The sequence below is a fragment of the Bos javanicus genome, chromosome 7 (assembly GCF_032452875.1).
Source record: "Bos javanicus breed banteng chromosome 7, ARS-OSU_banteng_1.0, whole genome shotgun sequence".
NCBI classification, from domain to species: domain Eukaryota; kingdom Metazoa; phylum Chordata; class Mammalia; order Artiodactyla; family Bovidae; genus Bos; species Bos javanicus.
In genome coordinates, this window is record NC_083874.1 from 6,326,923 (window position 1) to 6,339,381 (window position 12,459).

General features: G+C 46.6%; 1 protein-coding gene across 2 annotated transcripts in view; it reads right to left on the bottom strand.

Annotated features, from left to right (window-relative positions):
- The window catches only part of NWD1 (NACHT and WD repeat domain containing 1), an 82,433-nt gene that overhangs the window by 39,076 nt on the left and 30,898 nt on the right, over window positions 1-12,459 (bottom strand). For both annotated transcript variants that reach the window (XM_061421707.1, XM_061421706.1), the window contains 3 exons: window positions 11,293-11,452; window positions 9,114-9,231; window positions 7,612-7,770 (listed from right to left, as the gene is read on the bottom strand). In XM_061421707.1, coding sequence (XP_061277691.1) covers window positions 7,612-7,770; window positions 9,114-9,231; window positions 11,293-11,452 — 437 coding nt within the window. The remainder of the gene's footprint in view (window positions 1-7,611; window positions 7,771-9,113; window positions 9,232-11,292; window positions 11,453-12,459) is intronic.

Consider the following 12,459-nt stretch of genomic DNA (forward strand, 5'->3'; position numbering starts at 1 on the left):
GTTACTGAGTGGGTTAGTGCCCTGTGGCTGCTGGAAACAAGACAACTTGGGGGGATTCAAACAACAGAACCTTCTTCTCTCACAGTTCTGGGGGCCAGAAGTCTGAAATCAAGGTGTGGCCAAGGCTGTGCTCCCTCCAGAGGTTTTGGGGGAGCATCCTTCCCTGCCTCTTTCAGCTTCTGGGGGCTCCAGGCATCTTTGGCTTGTGGCCACATCACTTCAACTTCCTTTTTTTATTATTTAAAATATTTCTTTCTTTCTTTTGGCTGCACTGGGTCTTGGTTGCTGTGGGCTCTCTCTAGTTGCAGCAAACAGGGGCGACTCTTGGTTGCGGTGCACAGGCTTCTGTGTGGTGGTTCTCTGTCGCAGAGCACAGTCTCCAGGTGCCAGGGCTACAGAAGTTGTGCTTTGTGGGGTTAGCAGCTCTGTGGCATGTGGGATCTTCCTGGACCAGGGACTGAACCCACGTGCCCTGCATTGGCAGGAGGATTCTTATCCACTGTACTACCAGGGAAGTCCTCAATTTCTTTTTTTTATTTTTAATTTTTTATGCAATTTAAAAAGGTTACACTCTATTTACACTTATTACAAGATATTAGCCATATTTCCCATGTTGTACAATACATCCTTGTAGTCTATCTTACTCCCCCACTCCTATTTTGCCCCCTCCATTCCCTCTAGGGCTTCCGTAGTAGCTCAGCTGGTAAAGAATCCACGTGCAATGCAGGAGATCTGTGTTTGACCCCTGCGTTGGGAGGATCCCCTAGAGAAGGGAACACCTTCTGGAGAACACCACTCCAGTATTCTGGCCTGGAGAATTCCATGGACTGTACAGTCCATGGGGTTGCAAAGAGTCAGACACGGCTGAGTGATGTTCACTTCACCATCCCCTCGCCCACTGGTTGCTACTGCTGCTAAGTCGCTTCAGTTGTGTCTGACTCTGTGCGACCCCATAGATGGCAGCCCACCAGGCTCCCCCATCCCTGGGATTCTCCAGGCAAGAACACTGGAGTGGGTTGCTATTTCCTTCTCCAATGCATGAAAGTGAAAAGTGAAAGTGAAGTCGCTCAGTCGTGTCCGACTCTTAGCGACCCCATGGACTGCAGCACACCAGGCTCCTCCATCCATGGGATTTTCCAGGCAGGAGTACTGGAGTGGGGTGCCATTGCCCACTGGTAACCACCAGCTTATTCTTGTGAGTATGCTCCTTTTTTATTATATTCACTAGTTTGTTCTATTAGATTCCACATATGTGATATCATACAGTATTTGTCTTTCTCTGTCTGGCTTATTTCATTTAGCACAATCCCCTATAAGTCCATCCACATGGCTGCAAATGACAAATCTTCATTCTTTTTTATGACTGAGTACTAGTCCATTGAATATATGTAGCAAATCTTTATTCATTCATCTGTCCACGGACATTTTAGGTTTCTTTCATATCTGGGCAATTGTAAATAATGCTGCTATGATCACGGGGGCTCATGTATCTTTCAGCGTTTTTGTTCTGTTTTGTTTACCCTGGAATGGAATTACTGGGTCATAAGGTAGCTCTATTTTTCAGTTTTTTTGAGAAACCTCCATACTGTTTTCCACAGTGGTTGCAACAATATTCCCACCAACAGCGTGTATGTGCATCCACCCAATTTCTGCCTGTGTCTTGACATGGCCTTCTCATCTGTGTGTCTCCGCATTTTCCCTTTTTTGGGGGGGTTTCAAATCTCATTCTGCCTTCTTATAAGGACATTTGTGATTGCATTTTGGGCCTGCTTGGAGGATCCAAGATAAACTCTCCATCCTAAGAACCTTAATCACATTTTCTTTCACCATATAAAGTGATAGTTATAGATTCTAGGGATTAGAGCAGGAAATGGCAACCCACTCCAGTATTCTTGCCTGGAGAATCTCATGGACAGAGGAGCCTGGCAGGCTATGGTCCCTAGGGTCGCCAAGAGTTAAATATAACTTAGTGACAACCACCAGGGATTAAGAAATAACTATATTGGGACATCCTTAGTGGTCTATGCCAAAAGCCTTTGACTATATTGACTATGTCAAAGCCTTTGACTGTGTGGATCACAATATACTGTGGTAAATTCTGAAACAGATGGGAATACCAGACCACCTGACCTGCCTCTTGAGAAACCTGTATGCAGGTCAGGAAGCAACAGTTAGAACTGGACATGGAACAACAAACTGGTTCCAAATAGGGAAAGGAGTACGTCAAGGCTGTATATTGTCACCCTGCTTATTTAACTTATATGCAGAGTACATTTTGAGAAACGCTGGGCTGGAGGAAGCACAAGCTGGAATCAAGATTGCTGGGATAAATATCAATAACCTCAGATATGCAGATGGGAAGAACTAAAAGAGCCTCTTGATGAAAGTAAAAGAGGAGAGTGAAAAAGTTGGCTTAAAGCTCAACATTCAGCAAACAAAGATCATGGCATCTGGTCCCATCACTTCATGGCAAATAGATGGGGAAACAGTGGAAACAGTGGCTAATTTTATTTTCTGGGCTCCAAAATCACTGCAGATGATGATTGCAGCCATGAAATTAAGACACTTACTCCTTGGAAGGAAAGTTATGACCAACCTAGACAGCATATTAAAAAGCAGAGACATTACTTTGTCAACAAAGGTCCATCTAGTCAAGGCTATGGTTTTTCCTGTGGTCATGTATGGATGTGAGAGTTGGACTATAAAGAAAGCTGAGTGCCAAAGAATTGATGCTTTTGAACTGTGGTGTTGGAGAAGACTCTTGAGAGTCCCTTGGACTGAAAGGAGATCCAACCAGTCCATTTTAAACGAGATCAGTCCTGGGTGTTCATTGGAAAGACTGATGTTGAAGCTGAAACTCTAATACTTTGGCCACCTGCTGCGAAGAGCTGACTCCTTAGAAAAGACCCTGATTCTGGGAAAGACTGAGGGCGGGAGGAGAAGGGGATGACAGAGGATGAGATGGTTGGATGGCATCACCGATTCAATGGACATGGGTTTGGGTGAACCCCGGGAGTTGGTGATGGACAGGGAGGCCTGGCGTGCTTCGATTCATGGGGTCGCAAAGAGTCAGACACGACTGAGCGACTGAACTGAACTGAACTAGTGGTCTAGTGGTTAAGAATCTGCAATGAACAGGACAGAACATAGGTCCCATCTCTGGTTGGGGAACTCAGATCCCACATGCCTCAAAGCAACTAAGCCCATGTACCACAACTACTGAGCTCTCACAACTAGAGAGCCTGTGTGTGGCAACTCCTGAGACTGCATGCCACAATTAGAGAGCCCATGTACGGCAACTGGAAAAGCCCGTGCACAGCAATGAAGACCTGATGCAGCTAAATAAATAAATAAATATGTATTTTAAAAGTAACTACATCTTGGGGAGGGGGCAGTCTAGATGTATCATCACTATCACCCCAAAAACTGAGGCATGGTGAGGTTCAGAAGCGGCAACCCACTTCTGTATTCATGCTTGGAGAATCCCCACGGACAGAGAAGCCTGGTGGGCTACAGCTGATGGGGTCGCAAAAGAGCTGGACATGACTGAGCGACTTAGCACACACACACGAGGTTTCAGCGGCTTACACAGCTCACACGAACTGTGGGGCCTGGGGCAAGGGTGGCCACGCCCTGTGCCTGGGTTTGCTGGTGGGTGAAATCGGGTAAGGCCAGGAACAGGAGCAAGTGTCCCACTCACCACAGGCGTAGCAGTTAAGGTGGTGCTAACAAACTTAACTGTTAAGATAAACACTACTTTAATGCAATTTTTTTTTTTTTAAGAAAATCAAAAGCATGCCCCCAGATCCATGATGAACAAAATATCAGTCTTTTAAATAAAAACAAACAGGAATGGCACCACGCCAAGTCATCCTGGAGCCTGAGGCAACGGGAGATATCCATAATAGGACTGGTTTCTAGGAGCTTGCTGGGAAGTACTGGAATGTTGTGAGAATGCACGGTTGCTCAGCTGCACCATCTGGTGGCAACATTTCTCTCTACACCTTCTCCTTGCCCCGGGCAGCCACAGGTTGTCAGTCAAGGAGCGCTGCAAAGAACATACTGTGATTTGAGCTTTGAAATCTTTTCTTAAACTGGCCCAAGGGTATTTTCCTGGGAAATCAGTCCCTTTGAGGTTTAAAACCTCTGGTGAGCATGAATGCAAGAAGAGGAAGGCAAAAGCATCATCCACTTGGGTGGGATCCTGCTGCTGCTGCTAAGTCACTTCAGTCGTGTCCGACTCTGTGTGACCCCATAGATGGCAGCCCCTCAGGCTACCCCATCCCTGGGATTCTCCAGGCAAGAACACTGGAGCGGGTTGCCATTTCCTTCTCCAATGCATGAAAGTGAAAAGTGAAAGTGAAGTCGCTCAGTCGTGTAGACACCACCTTAGCGCTATCCAACATTTTGCAGATGATGAAAGCGGAGGCTCGGGGCAGAAATGGCCCCTCCAAGGCCATTCAGGTCAACAGCATCAGTGCTGTCACATGACAGTAAAAGGCTCCTCGGAAGGCACCATGGGGACAGGCTCTGCGTGAATTGACTTGCAAAGTTTCCCCAGCAGCCCTAGGTGGGAGGGTTCACCAACATCCCCCATTTTGCAGATGGGAAAACTGAAGGCTGCAAGGCACGGGGAGGGGTGAGAGTGAGGGAGGTGATGAGGTAGTAAGGGACTTGAAGGTCACACTGCCAGTAAATGCCAGAGCCCAGATTTAAGTCAACTTGGTGAGACCAATATCCATGCACTTGGACTGATCTATGTAATAGGGGTGGACATTTGGCAGGGAGCAGGGGCAGACAGACTCTTACCTGGAGAATCCCAAGGACAGAGGAGCCTGGTGGGCTACAGCCCATAGGGGTGCAAAGAGTCAGACATGACTGAAGCAGCTTAGCATAGCATAGGGGCAGATAGAGGATGCAAAAGAAAGCCAGAGAAAATAATAACTAAAAAGTTAAGATATGTGGAAGTAGCATGTAGCAATGGAATATGCAGGGGTGTGGGGGCCAGGGGTGTCCAGCCTCAGTGGTAGCCAGGTAGGCTTCTCAGACAAGCAGCAGTTGCAGGTATGAATGAACCATGGAAGGAATACAGGAATTAAGCATCCTTATAAAATCACTTGTAAAAACACTCAAATCAAAACCAACTGGGATGGGAAGTCCCTGGTGGTCCAGTGGTTAGGACTTGGCGCTTTCAGTGCGAGGGCCAAGGTATCCGTGGTTGGGGAACCAAGATCCCACAACCTATGCAGTGTGGCCAGACAAAAACAAACAAAAAATCCAGTTGGGAAATGTATGATAAAAACCATCATGGGGACTTCCCTGGTGGTCCAGGGGTTAAGAATCCTGCTTGCACAGGACAGGGCTCACGTTCGATCCCTCGGTTGGGGACATAAGGTCCCACATGCCATCAGGCAGCTAAGCCCACGTGCCACAACTACTGAGCCCCTGCGATGCAACTAGAGAGAAGCCCTCGAGCCACAGCAAAGATCCTGAATGCCACAGCTAAGACCGAACATAGCAGGGGAAAGAAAAGAAAGCACAGCCTGGCCACTTCACACTCAATAGGATGGCTTTTTTTTTTTTTTTAATCAGAAAATAACAAGTGTTGTAGAGGATATAGAGAACCTAGCACCTTTGTGTGCTGTTGGTAGGAATGTAAAACGGCACGGCCAGTGTGGGAAAAGAGCTGGCAGTTCCTCAGAGATTAAACACAAAATTACCAAATGATTGAGCAATTCCACATCCACGTATATATCCAAAAGAACCGAAAGTGGGGTTTCAAGGAGATATTTGTACCCCCATAGTCACAGCAATGACAGAGGATGAGATGGTTGGATGACATCGCTGACTCGATGGACACGAGTTTGAGCAAACTCCGGGAGATGGTGATGAACAGGGAAGCCTGGAGCGCTGCAGTCCATGGGATCGCAAAGTCGGACAAGACTAAGTGACTGAACTGAATGGAACTAATATTCACAGCAGCATTACTTCCAATCGACAAAAGGTAGAAACAACTCAAGAGTCCATTGAAGAGTTAATGAATGATCAAAGAATGGCCCATCTACACAATGGAACACGAGAGATGCAGGTTGGATCCCTAGGTCAGGAAGATCCCCTGGAGGAGGGCATGGAAACCCACTCCAGTATCCTTGCCTGGAGAATCCCATGGACAGAGGAGCCTGGCAGGCTACAGTCCATAGGGTCACAAAGAGTCAGACACAACTGGACTGACTTAGCACACACATACACACAACGAAACAGTATTCAGCCTTAAAAAGGAAGGATATTCTGACATGGATGAACTGAGGACTGTATGTTAAGTGAAATAAGTACTCACAAAAAGGACAAATATTGCATGAGTCCACTTACATGGGTCCCTAGAATGGTCAAATTCCTAGAGATAGAAAGTAGAAGGGTGAGTGCCAGGGGCTTAGGGAGGGGGAAAAAGGAGCGAGTGTTTAATGAGGACGGAGGTTCAGTTTGAGAGGACACACAAGTTACGAAGATGAATGGGGTTGATGGTCGTGCAACGGGGTGTGAATGGACTTCATGCTGCTGACCTGGACAATTAAAATGGTTCATTTTATGTTACGGGCATTTTGCCACACTTTAAAAAAATACAAACAAAATTCCATCCTGGACAGAGTATCACCTGAGGACACAAGAGATCCTTCAAACTCCAGGCCAGAGCGTGGGCCAAACCCTGCTCAACGACTTTCCCTGAGAGCTAAGAATGGTTTTTGTAAAACCATTGATGTTTTTAAATTGATATGCGTAATTAGTGGGATGACAGGAAATGCCAACTTTGAACCCCAGCTGAGCCCTAAATGTTATCTGCCTGATCAAGACTTCCCCTGCTTTCTCATGAGTAGACCTAACTTACAAAAAGCTGTGCTCAGTTATTATCATTATATGCGTTTCATCAATTAAAAAAAAAAATCTGTGGGAACGTTTTCTCCCTTGTTATATTAAATGTCATGGGCTTCCCAGGTGGCGCTAGTGGTAAAGAGCCTGCAGGTTCGATCCCTGGGTCCAGAAGATCCCCTGGAGTAGGAAATGGCTACCCACTCCAGTATTCTTGCCTGGGAAATCCCATAGACAGAGGAGCCTGGTGGGTTACAGTCTATGGGGTTGCAAAGAGTCAGATACGACTGAACACCATCTATCTATACTGTCAACATAATTTCCTCAATTTTGCCTAAAATGTTTCCTATGTGGCCCTTTCTAGAATAAGATACTGGAGGAATTCCCTGGCAGTCCAGTGGTTAGGACTCTGTGACCTCACTGCTGAGGGCCTGGGTTTGATCCCTGGTCTGGGAACTAAGATCCCACAGACTGCATGGCAAGGCTAAAACAATAAAAATAAACTTAAAAAAAATTTTTTAATAGAATACATCCCTGGGCTGAGGTGAGAGGAAGGGCTCTGCCTTGGTAGTTTTTACTCCTAAACTCTCCCAGATTCAATTCAAAGTTCTAGAAGCTGGAGCTAGGAGAAAGCCCTCAGCTATAACAGGAAAGGTGTGTGAGTGACTCAGTGAAGACACTGGGCTTCTAGAAGTGGGTGCAGAGTAGACCGCACCTCCCCCGTCCCGCCGTCTCCGCACCACTCACCCATGCCTCGGAGCTCCACTGCCGGGCGGCACAGCTGGAGAGCTTCCCGGACCAGGCTGACCTCAGGGCAGTCCATGTATGGGGCGCACAGGTCAAAGTCTTCCAGCAGGCCCTCGATGCCCCCAGAGAGGCCCCGGCAGCAAATCCAGGTCATGCTGCCTGTGGGCAGAAGGGGGCGCTGTGGGGAGCCTGCAGCTTCTTTCAGCGCATCGTGGGAGGTGGCTTCTCAGCTCCTTTCTCTGAGGTTCTCACTCGCAGCCTCACTGACATTCGGGGCTGGGTCGTATTCTGTGGTGGGGCCATTAGGTAGGGTGGACGAGCAGTGTCCCTGGTCTCCACCCACTAGATGCCAGGGACGCCTCCCAAGTGATGACCGTCGGAAAGATGCATATTGTCAAGTGTCCCTTAGGAAGCAGAGTCATCCCTGGTTGAGAATGATAGGAATGGATGGATGGATGAGAATGAATGAAGAGATGGATGGATGGATGGGGAGAGAGAGAGAGGGATAGATAGACAGAAAGATGGATGGACGGATAGACAATGGACAGACAGATAGACAGACATAGATGGTAGATGGTCGGGTAGATCCCCTGGAGTAGGAAATGGCAACCTGCTCCAGTATTCCTGCCTGGAAAATTCCATGAACAGAGGAGCCTGTCGGGCTATATAGTCCATGGGGCTGCAAAGAGTCTGACAGACACACCTGAGCAGCTGAGCGTGCACACACACACACACACACACACACGGTAGATTGATAGGCAAATAGGTGGATGGATGGATAGATAGATATAAAGATGATAGATATAATGGTAGAGAGAGAGAAATTTAGGTAGGTTGGTAGGTAGATAGTTATGATAGATATTGGATAGATAAATATAAAGATGATAGATACAGATGGTAGAAGGAGATATGTATGTTAGATGAGATTTTATGTTTATATATATATATAGAGAGAGAGAGAGAGACATGATAGATATGGCAGATTATAGATAGATGCTGATAGATAGGCGGAGAAGGCAATGGCAACCCACTCCAGTGTTCTTGCCTGGAAAATCCCAGGGACGGAGGAGCCTGGTGGGCTGCTGTCTTTGGGGTCACACAGAGTCGGACACAACTGAAGCGACTTAGCAGCAGCAGCAGCAGCAGGTAGATAGGCGATAGATAGATACTAGATAGACAGCCGTATATGGTAGATGAATAGAGATGGTAGGTGATAGATTGACAGGTAGACAGGGTCTCTCTCATTCTAAGGCAGTTTCTCATCCTCTATACTACCAGCTAGCCCTAGATGCCAGCTGCAACCAAAGTATCTCCAGACATCACCTAGGGTCCCTTGGTGGGTGTGTATGTCGGGGCGGTGACGGTGCAGAACCGCCTCTGGTGAGAACTAGTGCTTTAAAAGGTGCCAGAGATTTTAACCTTCACCCTTCCACCTTGTCAGGCTCCAGAAAGTGGGAGCACCAGAGGGTCAGGGACCCACGCAAGCCCCTCCGAGACCTTACCCAGAACCTCCTGCTTCAGCTCCTCGATACGGCCGGCATGGAGCAAGTGGTAGGGTAACTCCTTCAGCTTCCTCAGGTTTGCAACCGTGTCGGAGAACCACAGGGGCTGAGGGGCCACCTGCAGAGGAAGAGAGAGCTGGCAGCCAGGCCACTAAGACACAATCTCATTCATTCACTCCACAAACATGGGCCAGGCCAGGTACCAGGTGACACTGGAGGGACAGTGACACAATTTCAGATGGGGACACCCACACACACCCACACACAGGACATACCCACACACAGGCTGGGATAGGAGGGGTCTGGGGCTCCGGGAATCCAAGGGGCATTGAAACTGGGTCTCACAGGGTAAGTAGGAGCCTGTCTGGCAAAATACATTGGAAATGATAGCATTTCAGAGCAAGGGAGCATCATGTGCCCAGTGGTGGGAGAGAGCAGGATCAGAGTTTGGGAAGGCTGAATTATAAGACAGAGTGAAGGATCATGGTTGGGATGAGACTAGGGAGGATGTCGATAGTAGATAACAAAAGCACCGAACATCAGGCTGGGGAGATTGGACTGGAGACAGAGGGTGCTGGGGAGCCATGTGAGATATTAGAGGAGAGACATGATCAGATTGGATGGTCAGGGGCATTGCTGGGGAAGAGGGACTGGAGTGGGAGGTCCTGAGGCTGTGAAACCAGGAAGAGGGGCAAGCCACATCCTAAAGAGATGAGGCTGAGCCTGCAGGAGTTCTGGGCGCACAGGAGAGCGTCTATGAGAAACCAGAGAGGAGAAAGAATCAGGCCTGGCCCTGCCTCTGGCCTCCCTGTCCAGGAGGGAAAATGCAAAAGAGAAATCAAACTATAATAAAAGACTCAAAAGTGTATTCCCTAGCTGTAGTCACTGTGCTATGTTTAGGGCAAATGTTAACAATAGGGAAGTCTAAAAGAAGTGTCCACGGGAACTCTTACACTCATGGCAACTAGTCTGTGACTCTAAAATGATCTTGAAACTAAAAGCTTCTTTTAAAAAGTCTGAGCTCTGGACTTCCCTGGTGATCCAGTGGTTAAGAATCTGCCTGCCCATTCAGAGAACATGGGTTCAATCCCTGGTCCGTGAAGATTCCACGTGCAGAGGAGCAGCTAAGCTCGAGTGCTGCGACTACTGAAGCCCATACGCCTAAAGCCCATGATCCGCAACTAGAGAAAGACGGCTTGCAGCAACGAAGACTCAGCACAGACAAGAATAAAATAAATACACAGTCTGAGTTCTGACTCGGAGAGAAGGGCACATGGAGTAAAGAACAAGTAGTCAAGGGAATTCCCTGGCAGTCCAGTGGTTAGGACTCTGCGCTTCCACTGCAGGGGACACGGGTTTGATCCTTGGTTTGGAAACTAGATCCCATAAGCTGCGTGGCATGGCAAAAAAAAAAAGAAAAAGAACAAATAAGCAAAAGGAAGGAAATTAGGGAAGACTTACTGAAGGAGAGGCATTTGAGCTGGGCCTCGAGGTATTTGAAAGGCAAAAAAAAAAGAGGTGGCAACTTGTAAGCTAAGGACCCAAGTCTTAGAGCTCCTGAGTACAAAAGAAAGACGGAGGAAATACGTGAATAGTGACTGGAAGTCTGGGAGCAGCTCTTCAGAGCAGGGACTTGTGGGTTTAGCTCTTATTTTACTGTTTGATCCTCTCTGTGTTCTCCAACAATTACACACTACTCTCCTAGGTGGGAAGCGAAATGAGTGTTATTTTTAAAATGAGTAACACTTTGGGAGAACCAATGATTGAAAATTGAATTGTATCAGGGGATTCACAAGGAAAACATCAACACCCCCACCACTCACACACACACACACACACACACACACACACAAAACAAGGAGGAAACTTGTGTGTTTCAGGATGAATCAGAGCATAAGGAATTAAAATTCTGGGATGCCATGACTTTGGAGATAAGCTTTTAATGTTGTGATTTTGTTTTCTCATCCTGAAAGTTAGTGGAGCATCAATTCCTCATCTGCTGCTCCCCACCCTTCAAATAATGTTTGGGGACTTTCTGTCCTTTGTGAGCAAAGAAGGAAAGGAGGCAGAGTGTGTCTGGGTTGGAAATAGGGAATGGAAGGGGGCACGTGGCCCCGGCCTTCCGGCCACAGAAGTGCGGAGGCTGAGAGTGGGGAACAGGGGCCCCCGGACACCTCACCTTGCGGTCCAGGTTCAGGGGTTTTCCCACGAGTGGCAGGGTGATGAGTTTCTTGATGCCCTGGCTCCAGGCCCCTGAGAAGAAGTCGGCCAAGACTCCGTGACTCTTGGCTTTCTCAGGCCCAGACAGGTAGAGCTCTCTGACCACCTCGGTCAGCTGTCTGCAGAGAGGAGACATGGGCTGATGGGCCTGGGGCACAGGCTGGGCTCAGAGGTGGTGACTGGCCACCACTTCAGGAAGTGGTTCCCAAGTGCCAGTCCATCCTAAACTCCTTCTAGATGCTTCCTGGCTCAGCTGGCCGCCTGCACTACTTGGTACCTACCATTTAGCTCTAAATCAGCCCATCTTACCTTTTTCCTTAAGTAATTTTACTTTAAAAAGGAATATTTGATAAACAAAAAGACCTACTGTATAGCACAGGGAATTGTATCTTATAATAATCTATAATGGAAAAGAATCTGAAAAAGAATATATATATAAAAATATACTGATATATATAAATATATATTAATATATAAGACAAAATATATAAGTATAAATAATATATAATAAGATATAAGATAATTTATATACAAATAACTTATATAATATAATAATATATAAGATAATGTATGTATAAGTACTAATTTATATATAAAACATATATAATATATATGTTTTTATATGTTATATATATAACATATGTGTGTATATATATATAACATATATAATATATGTATATATCTGAATCACTTTGCTGTTTTCTTGAAACTAACACAAAACTGAATTAACTATGGTGGTGGTTTAGTTGCTAAGTCATGTCTGACTCTTGGGAACCCATGGACTATAACCCTCCAGACTCTGTCCATGGGATTTCCAATTTAAAATCGGAGAATTTGGGTTCCTCAATAATTAAACATAAAACAAGTTACTGTATGATCCAGAAATTTCACTCCATATATACCCCCCAAAGAATGGAAAAGCAGGCGTTCAAATAAAAACTTGTGCATGCCTATTCACAGCAGCTCTAGTCACAGTCACCAAAAGGTGGAAACAGCCACGTGTTCGTCAACGAATGAGTGAATAAACAGAATGTGATCCATGCCTGCAGGGGAATATCATTCAACCATAACAACGAATGAAGCGCTAACACGTGCTGTGACACAGACAGACCATGAAAATGTCACG